This window comes from Periophthalmus magnuspinnatus, chromosome 8 (genome assembly GCF_009829125.3).
Source record: "Periophthalmus magnuspinnatus isolate fPerMag1 chromosome 8, fPerMag1.2.pri, whole genome shotgun sequence".
In the NCBI taxonomy this organism is placed as follows: Eukaryota; Metazoa; Chordata; class Actinopteri; order Gobiiformes; family Gobiidae; genus Periophthalmus; species Periophthalmus magnuspinnatus.
In genome coordinates this window covers 25,099,241-25,112,262 of record NC_047133.1, presented here as the reverse complement: position 1 = coordinate 25,112,262, position 13,022 = coordinate 25,099,241, and the positions used below count along the sequence as shown (strand labels likewise).

The following is a 13,022-nucleotide window of genomic DNA, read 5'->3' as shown; positions in this document are numbered from 1 at the left end:
GTGTAATATATATAGTAGCTACGTGTAAGCATTTCAATTATGCTCACTAACCTGGTCTTCTTTTGTTGACAGTCTGTTTGTTCATAGTGTCAACACTGTTCAGTCTGTCAGAAGGCCTCTCATTGATGGGGGCTTGCTCCAGATGGGAACTCCTTTTGGCAGTTGTCACATTTGGAAGAGGGACTGGGGGTGCATCTCCACCTGACATGCAAGAAAAAAATACCCATTTTTTTTTACAGTGACATGAGGTGACAGTGAGGGCTTTGTCTAGTGGATGAAATAATGCACTCACATTGGATCTGATATCCAGGAGGTAAGAGCCGGATATTTTGGAGAGAAATCTTTCCCCTGTCTCCGTCATCAAACTCCACCATGACTCCTGGTTTGGTCTCATCAGAGCCACCTTAAAATGATTACAGGTGTGAATATTTGTGTGCAAGACAAAAACAGATGAAATGGCACTAGCTGGTTTCTGACCTCTGCGCACGTAGCCAGGGTATAGGCAGCGGGAGCGCTCACTCCAGTAGGCACACACTCTAGTTCCCTCTGGAAGCACGGCTTCTGACTCTGGACGGACATCCAGGACCTTCAAACCAAAACATCATCAGGGTTCATTACAAGGTGCACAAAAGCACACATGCATGCACGCACACAGAGTCCTATCAAGTGTGCGAGAGCTGTGGGGGCATTGTGCAGGGGCAGCCACTGTGCCACGTTTCCAAGCGGCACTTATCTCATGCCAATGTGCCAGTCAGCCCTGAAAAGAGCGGAAGCCATGATGCAGTAAATCCTGACTTGCTGAGTAATACTAAAGAGGCCCTGAATAGCGGGGTTTGTGATTGCAGGTTGCCAGATCCTCCCTCCAACAATGCAGGCAGCCCCAGCATCCGCCGCTCACTGGGGGCTCTTTCATTTACTGTTGCCATGGTGAGGGCTCTTTGACGGATGAGGTGTGGATGGGTGGGTTTGTGTGTGTTTGTGAGAGGGCATGTGTGTGTTTCTGTGGAGACTGGAGAGAAAAGGAGGTGTCACAGGCTAATAAATGTTTACTGGACAAATGTACAGACAAAAGGAAGAATAATAACATGATAAGACTGATGCATGAAGTGCAATAAAAGCATATTTTATTATATATGCCATAAAAGCATACCTCTCTCTCTCTCTCTCTCTCTCTCTCTCTCTCTCTCTCTCTATATATATATATATATATATATATATATATATATATATATATATATATATATACATACATACACACACGTATATACACACACACACATATACGTGTGTGTGTGTGTGTGTGTGTGTATATATATATATATAGAGAGAGAGAGAGAAGAGAGAGATAGACAGATAGATAGATAGCTATACATAGATAGATATATATGGAGGAGGGAGATTTTTTGTACATTTGTTTGTTGACTGTTTTGTATTTTTTTTTTAAATGATCAAAAAATAAAATCAGTTCCCTTCATTGAACATCTAAGCTAATCTTATTTGATCTTTGTGTTTGTGTTTGGTGTATGAATGAACACCCACAACAAGAATGCTATAGGTTAGCTTTAGTGACCTCAGAGCTTTCAGTACAAAGACCAGCATCCTCTCAGGAAGTGGAGCAAATGTCACAGATAGAGAAGCTATTGTTGATAACAATTTTGTTTATCAACAATAGCTTAATTTTTCATTAACAGTACCACTAAGATACTCTGAGAAATGGGCATAAAACTGACGTCACATTTTTGTCTTTTCAAACTGGATCCAGGTGTTAGCAGGATTATCACATCCACACAGAGCGTTGGTTCATCCACAGTCAGACATAAACCTCCCACCTCCATCTGTCCTTATTCATTTAAGAGGTTTAGACAGCCTCAGTGACCCCACAAGACAGGTAGGGGATCTATGAAGGAGAAAACCCAGCACCAGGCCATAAACTGCTAAGGATCAATGGCGAATGTAAATGCCAGATAGGTGTTTAACATGTTACCAAACTTACAGCTTCTTGTAGCAGTTGCTCCAATGAATAGATTCGTGGTCGGTTTCCTCGCTCCCCATCGATCAAAATGCTAAAGCTAAAAGGAAAACAAAAAGATGTCACATTTTGTATCATGTGTTTGGGTCAGAGATACTCCCACTTGGTGCTGGTATACAGAGCCAGGTGTGTGGGAATATTATGTAAGTGCAAAAATATAAAAGGATCAAAAATAGAAAATGTTTTGTTATTCTTCATAGCTTGAACCTAGATTATTTACAAATATTGGCAGTACATGTAAGCGCACTGCAGAGGGAGCAGGCTAGTGTGCAGAGGGTGAACTAAGAGCACCTTAAAATACAAAAAGGGTTTATTTATCAAGTGAGTGCTGTTTGTGGTCAAATTGCGCATAGTTTACTACTACTAACAAAAAGGTGCAAGAAAATAACAAGGTGCGGTTCATTCATCTGTGTAATATATGTCCAAATGCCTGATAAATTATGTGAGATATTGTGTTTAATTTAATTTTTTTGATAATAAAATCATATGCACTCACATATCCCGTATGTCCAGTGTATGGACCTTTGCAGCATACAGGAGTTCATCTTCTTTTGATATCAGCACCTTCAGTCCATCCGTTAACATTTCTTTGGTCAACACACAGTTTGGAACTACAAAACAAGAATTCAAAACTTAGAATTTGGCTTCAACAATCTGGAGATATTTGTGTTACTTTTACTTACAATTGGGGCTCTTGTTTTTATACAAATGCCTGTATTCCTCCTCTTCCTCTGAGAAACTGCCTCCATCCATCTGAAAACCCTCGTCAGCTGCGAAGCTCTCCAACAGCCGACTCACAGCGTGTCCCTTTGGCTGGAGAACGTGACAGAAGGGAGGGACACAAACATGGATGAAGACACAGGCTCATAAAAACATAAACATGCAGCTCCAACGCGAGAGGAATCGTGTTTTTAGCGGTAGTTTGGATTTGCAAACTACAGGGGGCTTATATCAGTAGGCATTTTCTTCATTTTCAACATTTGTGGATTTCTTTCACAGCAGAAGGTGTGAACCAACCTGTTTCCCACATCTTTGAGCTAAGATAACGCAGCAGGGGTTCAACTGTGTGCAATGTGTGAATGTGTATTTTAAAAGTTTTACAGTAAATTTGTTAAGCAAAAAAATAGACAACATTGAATTAATTAGAAAATCTGTAGCTACCTCGTGGTTCTTGCTTCTTCGGCTTCTTCCTTCGTCACTTTGTGGAGATGGAGCTGACCAGCAGCTTCTCCTCTGTTGGGAGTATAACATTATTATTTATTCAGTTTTTTCAGGGAATACATTTTTTTTTACTTGATCTTGGGTTTAAAAATATGAAATTGAAATGAAAGTAGGTTATCAGCACGGATTCATGCTTTTATTTTTGCTTAATTCATTTTAAGCGATTCAAAAGTTAGAGAAGAGTCACAGTTCAGGACAAAAAAATTCCCCTTTGAGTCAGTCTAACAGGCAACATAGTTTAGTTAAAAAGCTAACCAACAGACACTCATAATTTATTGAGTTGGGCTGCTTATTCGATTGGTTTTGATGATCAATATTAGGTAGAAACACACAATGATCTGTCTGGTTGGATGTGTTTTAACAACCTACCTTATTTATTGTGCCTCTCAAGATGGTGTTCTTGCGAGTTGCCCTCTTGAGTCTTTCAGTAGTTGTTGTGAAAGTTGCTAGTCCCATGGTCCTCCTGTAGCGGCTGCCTCTTGAGCTCAGACTGCCCCAGCGCTGCTCCTTCGACTTAGACCCTGGTCGGTAATCGTCATGGCGTTTTTTGGTTGTATTTGTCGGTGGCTTTTTCTTCACTTTGACCTCACCCTCCACACTAGGCAGACTATGGGAGCCTGCATAGTTAAATTTAAAAAGTCAGGCCAAACCATAGAACAAATTTTCCTGAGTGATGAATAAATGCATTACTAACAGTGCAACAATTAGGCCTATCATGATTACACATTCTGAAACACGATATATATTGCTAGAGAGGAATATTCAGATTAACTATAATAAGTATTCTAAGTATTCAGAATATAGTTCTCTGATTGGTCATGATTGACTATGGCTTCGTCTTCCCTTTGACCTCACCCTCCACACTAAGCAGACTATGGGAGCCTGCGTAGTTCAATTAGAAAAGTCAGCCCAAACTAACAAGCCAGGATGAGAAATGTGAACCAGATGTCCAGGCCTGCTATGCTGACTTGTATAATCATTTTCAAAGGAGTGTCTTACCATAAAGCTCCTGTCTCTGCTTTTTGTTCCTGGCTTTCTGATTAGCTTCCAGCTTTACAACTGATGAGGGACTTGGGCCTTTTGCTGCGGAGCCCGAATGGACCTCGCTGGGCTGGGGTCGGGTCCTTTGGTCTTGACCTTCATCACTGTCACTCCCGTCCTCATCCTCCACATCTAGCAGAGGGAACAAGTAATACACTTTATACATGTAGCCTGTATATAACTACACAGCTAATCAGCCCTTCAGTCGTTACAACCAACTCTCCATTATGTTGCAGGCACCTCATTATTGTTCAAGTTAATAGCTAACAGCTCCTAGAGTAGGTGATGTATGGTAAGCAGTTCCTCTTCTCTATGAACTCCTTTGTTCAATATATTGTGTGTTATATGTAGCCTGCAGAGTGAGTGGACTGTTTTAGTCATGTCCCTCTCACTACGCCGAAAGCCTAAAGTTGTCCAAACTTTCCAAATTTCATGAGTAGTAAACTGTCAACACTGTCACAATTAACTTGTATTCGTTTTTCATAAGACAATGCCTGTAATAGCACATTTTATCAAGCCTTGAGCTTTTAGTGCACACTATATAGAGGACACTTATATACAGCATGCACAGTTAGGGCTGTGCAATTAATCAAATTTAAATTGAAATTAAAATTCATTTATAATGGCAATTATTACTATTATTATTATTATTATTATTATTATTATTATTATTATTATTATTATTATTATTATTATTATTATTATTATTATTATTGTTATTATTATTATTATTATTATCATTATTCAAAAACATTATATTGAAAGCATTTTTATTAAGTTAATGACACAAAATACACTACACTACTCTAACTGTGATTAGTTCATTTGTTTTTTAATCATATTGCCCAGTCTTATGCATGGTACATACCTTGCTCTGAGGAGTCGGTTTCTGGTGGAGAGCTCTCTCTATCTCTATCTTTCGCTCCTGACTGAGATGAACCCTGCTTCATTGACCTTGATCCCTTCTTTTGTCCAACCCAACTTTCATGTGGGCCACTGTCTCCACTGGCTGCTGAAAAAAATGCAGTAATTAAATTAAATATAGAAGTAGATTTTAAGGGATAAAAGGCAACACAATGCTACATTGATAAATAGCAGGCAGAATCAATAGAGTGTATTGTACCTGTGTCACTTTGCCCGCCTGACTCTCTCCTGGATTCAGCTTTGTTCGTGCCCTGACCTCGGTGTCCATGTTTGGGGTTGGAATTACAAGGCGAGGTCTCTTTGTCCCTGGAGCCCGCCCCTGAGACACTCTTTTTATGCTGGGCCTTCTGTTTGAGCTGAGCCACATCAGCAGACAACTTAGAGCTGAGCACACCGTGGAGAGTGCTCCTCTTGCAGCCCTGTGCTTTTATCTGCTGAAGAAGAGAGACATGAGAAAGTCAAAGAGAGCCTGCTACACTCAGGTCACAGCAGCTGCACAAGCAGAAAAACCTCTGAGGCTTTATTCTTCACACACCCGTTTGTGGGAATAATATATTAACAACGCAAGATTAGTAAAAAAGATATTCACATTTCATTCTGAAATGAGGATGCTCGCACCATGTGTGTATATCAAATAATCCCACTTTTCAAGTATACATAAGACATGGCTCGAACCTGACTGCTGCTTAATTCCAAGCTTCGACTGGACAGCCTCTTCTTCCTCTTCTGGGTGTCTCCAGCAGAGTGCTCAGGTGACAAGGCAAGCCCCGCCCCGACAGACCTGTCCATCAAACAAAAGTAATATTAAGATTAATGCACTACACTGTTAGTGACCAGTGATAGATAAAAATGTGATTGAGAAATGTTAATATCTTTGCATTCTATTCAACAGAACAAATTAACTCTCCATTTTGAGCGCAGTCAATTAGAAGCCTAAATACTTTTATTTTGCATGTATAAAACACTGCCCGGTTTTAAAATATGGTGCATGGTTTTTGCATTTGTATGCAACTCTATTGTTCACTGTGAAGATCACAGCTCCGCAGTTGCATTTTCATATCACAGTGGCACACTCTTTCCCCTATGCTGAACACCATCACAGACCAACCTCTCCAAATGCCCTTGAATTTCCCCTGGAAGCCTGCCCATAGGCTACAGCACAAGCCAGGCCATGCTCAAACAAAAGATTAACTTCACCTCTCCCACGGAGCACAGCCCAGGAGACCAGTCACATTCACCCATCAGCAGTGGTGCAATAACTAGATCAAAATAAATGATAATCACAATTTATTGTTGATGCCTACATCTGGTTTTACAAGATATTGCATGTATAAATGTAAGATATTTTCTTTCTTTCTCTTTGTACGCATTGATAAACATGAAAAGAAAGATGATGGGTGGCCTTGGGACAGTCTGCCCACTGACACTGAGTGACAGAGGTGGCAGTAGAGTGTAAGCTGTCCCTGCGAGGCACAGCCCTCCACAGCTTGCCTCTCGTTGCTGACAAACACAATGTGACAGAGTCCCTCCTCGTAGTGGGGGGTGGTAAGGCTGCACATGCAGTGACTAATTAAACAGAATTGATTAGCGGGTTTGCTGGAGTGCACAGTCCTCTTTCACCCTCCCCTCAATCAAAGACCCCACTGCTCTACCCCTAGGAATTACAGACACGCTCAAAAACAAACAATTGCAGCCTAACGGCTCATAGGAGCACAGCTACATGCATACTTAATAGTGCAAATGCAAAGCATGCACAGGCAGGCTTAAATTTATCGCTTTCTTCTACACAGACGACAGTAAAAATAAGACGTGTAAAGAGTAAAGTTATACACTGGCCCACTGCCCTCCATCAAAGCTCCACAGTTGTAGAGACATGAGCTGCGGCACTACATGCTTTTACATAACCCTGCCATGTAACTCAACATGAGGCTAATCAGTCCCCAGACTGCCTGTCTGCGCCTTCTCTCAAAACGTCATGTCATACTCAACAGGTTCATGAGCACAGTCAACCCATGGCACAAACCCTGCCATCTAGTGAGTGATTTTACAGATAAATGAACAAAGCAGATAATACTACTGAGTATACTATACTTTTCCTGGTTATGTGTGTTGCTTCTCTATTTGGACCATGGCTGGCCTGGCTGAGACCAAGGGTAGAGCCTACAGGCTGGAGAGAGGGTGGAGGTGACATAGCAGAGGAACAGCTGGGAACACTGTAGACTGCAGCCCAGAGCCACCAGGGAATAGCAGAGGGACACATCACTATGAGGTGACATTTTGCAAACTAATCTCTAGAAAACCCTGATGACATTGCTAATTGAAACCTGACAGCAAACCTTTATCCCCTAAGCACCTGTACATCCCTCTGAAGTAGCTCCCTGAGTGGACAACAGATGTTCAGCTGCCACAAGTTGTATCATTGCTTTTGAAACTCTGTTAATTGTGCTTTTCTTTGCCTGACTCAAATCTGTTAATTGTTATAGAGCTCAAGTGTTAGATGACAGCACTAAATGTCATCTTATCTGAGACTGCTTGCACAGTCTGATGGTGATAGTATCCTGCAGACCCCTGGAGACCCTGCTGGTGTGTCACATTCCTATGTGTGACACAGATTACAGGAGACAGTACTGCAAATCCCGTGTTCTGTCTACTAAAACCTACAGTCTGCCCTAAACAAGTAGGTCAACACAAGTTTCCCTTAACCTAAAATGGCACTTTAATGTTAACATGGCCAATAAATCAAACATGAAGATAACCTTAGTGAACACCTGGTGAGCATGTACAGTTGGTAGAGAGTAGTCACAAGTAGACTTTCTTACATACTCTTAAATGTTTTAGCTGCTTTCCTATCTCCTTTTTAATCCCATAGTTTATGTTTTACAAAGTTAGAGAGAGCCTTATGAGCCACTGGATGGGCTCAGTGATACTCACTTGACTTTTCTGTGTCCATCATTTGAGGACAGTGAACTTAAGGTCGACATAGGTTTCCTCTTTCTTGGGCGACCTGGGCCACGCCTTGCTGGGCTGCGAGGTGTTTCCTCTTTCCTGTTTACATGCAAGCAAAAAGTACAGAGAAACACACATTTAGCGACACAAAAAATAGCTTATGGTATTAACAAAGAGAAGTGCTGTCATTAAAAAGTGCTTTTGCCATTGAATGCTGCTAATAGGGTATGACATGCCAGCCCACAACAGTATAATCATACTCACTGATGATCATGCTTCCTCTGAAGCTTGGCCAGTTCCCTCTGTTTCTCTTTGTAGTGCCGCTGTAGCTCTGCCAACTTCACACGCATTGTGAGCTCAGGACCATCGATTGTTTCAACACTACCTTTGGCAGGGCAAACCTGTGGAACATAATATTAGTGGCCATTCTTGTACGAAAATAAACCTCTACCCAACACTTGTAGACTTACTGGTTCATTACGAGGGGTCCAGCTGCATTTCCTTCGTAAATTAAAAATCCTTCGAGCTGGAAGATGCCTCTCTGAACCTGAGCTTCTGGATTCTGGATGCCCCATCTCTAGGGTCCGCGCTGTGGCCAGGGTTGCCAGGCTCCTCAGGTCAAACATCAGCAACTCCTCTTCTGTTATGAGACAATTATGAGTTATAAATCTTACTGCCATTATATTAAATGTGTAATAGTTGAACAGCACAAACTCATGCATGAATGCATGATGTTTAATTCACAAATAAACAAAACCTCTCATCTGCACATCAGTAAGTTCATAAAAAAAAACCTTGATCTTTACTTGTTCTACAACTTCTTTTGGCTGCAACTATGTGGCACTTCTCTGAGCTGTCAACAATACTGCTTTGAGAAGACAAGATCTCCCAAAAAGCGTTGATGATACTCTTTTTATAGAGGTCTCTTTAGGGAGCGGTTAAATGCATTAGGATGCTGTGGTAAACACAAAACATCCTTTGCATGAAAAAATACACAATGCTTTGAAAAACAAGGAAGCTTTTAAAGGCACTTTAAAACAATGGCGGCTGTCTAATTACCAGGCAATGCACGCGGGTACAAAAACACATGACAGATTTTGTAAGCACACAAAACATTTTAGCAATAAGTAAAAAAAACAAAAGCCAAATGGTACATTCACATTTATATATATATATATATATATATATATATATATATATATATATATATATATATATATATATATATATATATATATATATATATATATATATAATTTTTATTTATTTTTTTAGGATATCTTTAAGGACTATGTACTTCTTATCGTGTATGTATTTTAAAAGTAGCTGTAGAGTGGATCAAACAGTGGCAGGATGGAGAGACAACTCCCCTAGGAAGACAGTAAGGAAGAGAGAGAGAGTGGGTGAGGGGGAGAGGGAGGTGTACATTTCTTCTGCCTCTTCTGGGGCCTGTGCATCGTTATAAAAGGTTTTTTAGGAAATAAAAGTGCCTTTAACACACTAAGGACTACTGTAGGAGAGGCCTATTCTTTAGAGACATGTTCAATCCACCTGAGGCGTGTGGACCAGCATGGAAAGCAGTGTTGGAGTGTGTTGTATGACAGAGGCTAGGCCTGAGGGGCCAGAAGGGCCGGAGGGACTCGGTCTCAGTGGACAGGGTAAAGACGGGCTAAACTACGATAAATGTGTATGTTCGGCTGATATGTTAATGCAGAGAGAGACAAAGAAGAGTGCTCCTCACCCGGGCTTTTCCCACAGCTCTGCCTCTGCTGCTGTAGCTCCAGATCGGCTAACTCACTCAGGAGCTCCATACCAGCGTGGGCCTTTGGCTCTGATGGGGAGGCTGTCGGGGCACTGAAGGGGAACAGGGGGAATGGAGGGACGTCTGTGCAGAAGGCTGCAGCTATCAGCAGCTCCAGACTCCAGTAGCATGGCACCAGCGGTTTGTGAGGAATTACTTCTATGTGAGTACTCTGAGGGCTCAGGGCAGAGGCCGGAGATGGTGCTTCCTCACAGGCATCAGGAGCTGCCTCGCTCTCCATGCCAGGCTCATCGTCCTCTGCATTAGCAGTAGACAGGGCCTCTGAAGCCTGCAGGGCAGCAGAGCAAGGGCTGGGCACGCTGGTGGAGGCCAGACCTATGTGCGGCTCTTCAGGCATGTTGACCTTTTGTGCCAGCTCCACCTGGCTCTCCTCCGCTGGCTCATCCCCCTCCTCTTCATCCAGGGTGATGACAGCTTGTGGCCTTTCGTTGTCCTCTGTGGATAAAGGGATCGGACAGGAGGCAACCTCGCACACCGGGCTTGTAGCAGGGGGGCAAAGAAGCACCTCATCGTCACCATGCCTTTGTTCTGTTAACTCCTTCTCGGCAGCCACATAAAGGGCTGTTACCTCTGCTACTTTCTCTCTCTCCCTCAAGACCTCAGCTACATCTTCATCTACTTCCTGCATAGGTTTCTGAGGTGAGAGATCCTCCTGGAGAGGTCTGACCAAAGCTTGACACTCCAGTCCCTCTCCTAAACTAGTGAGAGACTGGGGAGCACGGTTTACAGGCTCCACTTGGACTGCAGCCAGGTCTGCAGGCTCAGCCAGCTGCACATCTTCAGAGGAGGGCACATTTCTGTAGCCAATGGCAATGCCTGGGTACACATAGCCAGGAGGCAGGTCTAAAAGAGGGAAAAAACAAAACAAAGAAAACATTTTAACATAACATTATACTGCCATTATATTTGCATTACTAAAAATACAGCAATTAGCCAGATAATAATAATTAATTACATTAAATAAGCCATGTTTTGATTTTTCTGGTATTTAGTGATAAACTATCGAACAATTGTAATAGCCCAATCAGCCTACCTGGTTCTAGTGATTCTGGATACTCCTGTGGCAGCTCTATTTCGGCACTCTTTTCCTGGGTTTCGGCCCTCTTTGACAAGGGGGGAGGTACAGGGCTGATGGCAGGAGACTGGAGAGCCGCTGCAGCAGGGCTGGGTGCAGGGCAGGGTGTAGAGGGGGTGCTTTTAGGATGTGGTCTTATTGATGGGGACTGACAACAAGGAGACATGTGCGGGGGGCAGGCTCCCGGGGTCGGGGTGTTCCTCCTTGGAGGGTTATACGAGTACGGCTTGGCCGGTTTAGACGTCCTAGGCTCAGAGATAAGTTCCTCCAGTTCAGGTGTTTCATCTGGCCTTTTCTGAATCTGTAACAAACACAAGATTTTAATTCCCAATCACACAATAGACTTGATTTATATATTGTTTTTAATATTCATTAATAATCCAGTTTTATATAGTTCTCTTTCATGTTCACCTGTGCATTGTGAGTGGACTGATGCTGCATGTCCATATTAAGTGCCCTCTGCTGGGGTTGGCCTTGAACATGGCCTTGAGCCTGTTGTGGCTGGTGGCTCTGGTGCTGATGCGGGTGCTGAAGCTGAGGATGCTGGAGAGAATACAGCTCTTGTTGCCGTAGAAACTGGGAGCGAGAGTACACAGCGGGATGCTGCATGTGGGAGGGTGGACCCCGGGTACCATACACAGGGGGCCATAGTCCCGGCTGCTCCATCACATCTAATGAGAAAGAGAAGTGGGAGAAGAAGTGATGAAGGGAGCTAACTTTGAGAGAAAGAAATGCCCAACTTGGAATATTATTGGTCGTTTTTCAGGCTATAATCTTTCTTTGCACACGTTTCAAACACCCTTTAAAACACTAAAACTATTATAGATCATTTGAAAATCACAATATTTTACTGCCATACAAAGACACAAATCTACTCAGAAATAAATTATGATTATGAAGAACCACATTTCCCCTGATGGCAAAAAATCCCACACTTGTACAGAAAAAAAGGAAAACATTGAGAATTGGCAGAGATGATGGAAACTACAACGATAATTAAATACAGATGATGACTGAAATAGATTAACTGCCCCATCGTTGGGCCGTGGAAAAGTGTCAGTGTGACCTTTGCTCTGAGAAGTCCCACCTGCACACACCACAAAAGGGGCCTGTGAGAGCCCTGAGAGAGACCCAGTGCAACTTTCCTTGCGTGACTAAAATATTGGCTCAAATACTGTATATTCAAAAACACATTATGCTTAATGTGTATTCTGTAGGGCTGCAGTTGACTAAAGACATTTTTGGTCAACTAAAGAATGCCCTGTACAACAATTAGTTGGCTAAAAGAGAGCAAGGTGACTATAAAAGTATTCAAATAAAATTGCTTCTCAAATTAAGTATGAACAATATGCCATAAACCAATTATTCGACTGAACAACTAGTAATTTGTGATGTTTTCTACAGTAATACCAAGGCTAGCAATTAACAATGTAAGTGATGACAAACCTAGGGGATGTGTTGGCGGGTGAGCAGCTGGCTCAGTGGGAAGGACCACCAGCTGTGAGGGGTCTTGGGGTAGAGGCAGGACAGGCTGCAGAGGGCCTGGCATCGCAGCAGAGAATCCTGGAGGAAGATTCTGATGCAGAGCGCTGTGACCAATACCTGCTTAACAAAAAATTATTACATTTAAATAATGCTCCCATCTCGGCAGCTTTCATTTTACCATTGCTGCTCTACATTGGTGATAATGTTAAGCATAGAGGCATAGAGGTATTAAAAAAACAATATTAATTAACAAGGATTATTTACTGTAAGAGTGTCCTGTCATCCATAGTGACGGGCTTCCTGTTCTTGGCATCCAGTGATGAGCAGAATGTGCAGCAGGATCTCCTAATTGGCCAGACTGAAGGGACGTTCCACCCGGGACCATCAGATGAGAGCCCAGGTCTCCATGACAGCTGTTGGGGGGATGCATCCTTGAAAACTCCACCCTTTCCTTATTTTCCCTGGAGGCATGACAAAAT

At 42.5% G+C, this 13,022-nt stretch overlaps 1 protein-coding gene across 7 annotated transcripts in view; it reads right to left on the bottom strand.

The window, feature by feature from the left end:
* Positions 1-13,022, bottom strand: part of LOC117374323 (BAH and coiled-coil domain-containing protein 1) — a 66,827-nt gene that overhangs the window by 4,098 nt on the left and 49,707 nt on the right. For 3 of the 7 annotated variants that reach the window (XM_033970402.2, XM_055223517.1, XM_033970406.2), the window contains 20 exons: positions 12,808-13,004; positions 12,505-12,663; positions 11,470-11,729; positions 11,017-11,359; positions 9,903-10,826; positions 8,632-8,801; positions 8,426-8,562; positions 8,147-8,260; positions 5,891-5,996; positions 5,415-5,649; positions 5,160-5,303; positions 4,250-4,423; positions 3,620-3,867; positions 3,191-3,262; positions 2,713-2,842; positions 2,526-2,640; positions 1,994-2,069; positions 478-586; positions 293-403; positions 52-201 (listed from right to left, as the gene is read on the bottom strand). In XM_033970402.2, coding sequence (XP_033826293.1) covers positions 52-201; positions 293-403; positions 478-586; positions 1,994-2,069; positions 2,526-2,640; positions 2,713-2,842; positions 3,191-3,262; positions 3,620-3,867; positions 4,250-4,423; positions 5,160-5,303; positions 5,415-5,649; positions 5,891-5,996; positions 8,147-8,260; positions 8,426-8,562; positions 8,632-8,801; positions 9,903-10,826; positions 11,017-11,359; positions 11,470-11,729; positions 12,505-12,663; positions 12,808-13,004 — 3,974 coding nt within the window. The remainder of the gene's footprint in view (positions 1-51; positions 202-292; positions 404-477; positions 587-1,993; positions 2,070-2,525; positions 2,641-2,712; positions 2,843-3,190; positions 3,263-3,619; positions 3,868-4,249; positions 4,424-5,159; positions 5,304-5,414; positions 5,650-5,890; positions 5,997-8,146; positions 8,261-8,425; positions 8,563-8,631; positions 8,802-9,902; positions 10,827-11,016; positions 11,360-11,469; positions 11,730-12,504; positions 12,664-12,807; positions 13,005-13,022) is intronic. The other 4 variants (XM_033970405.2, XM_055223518.1, XM_033970403.2 and 1 more) reach the window with 3 other exon arrangements.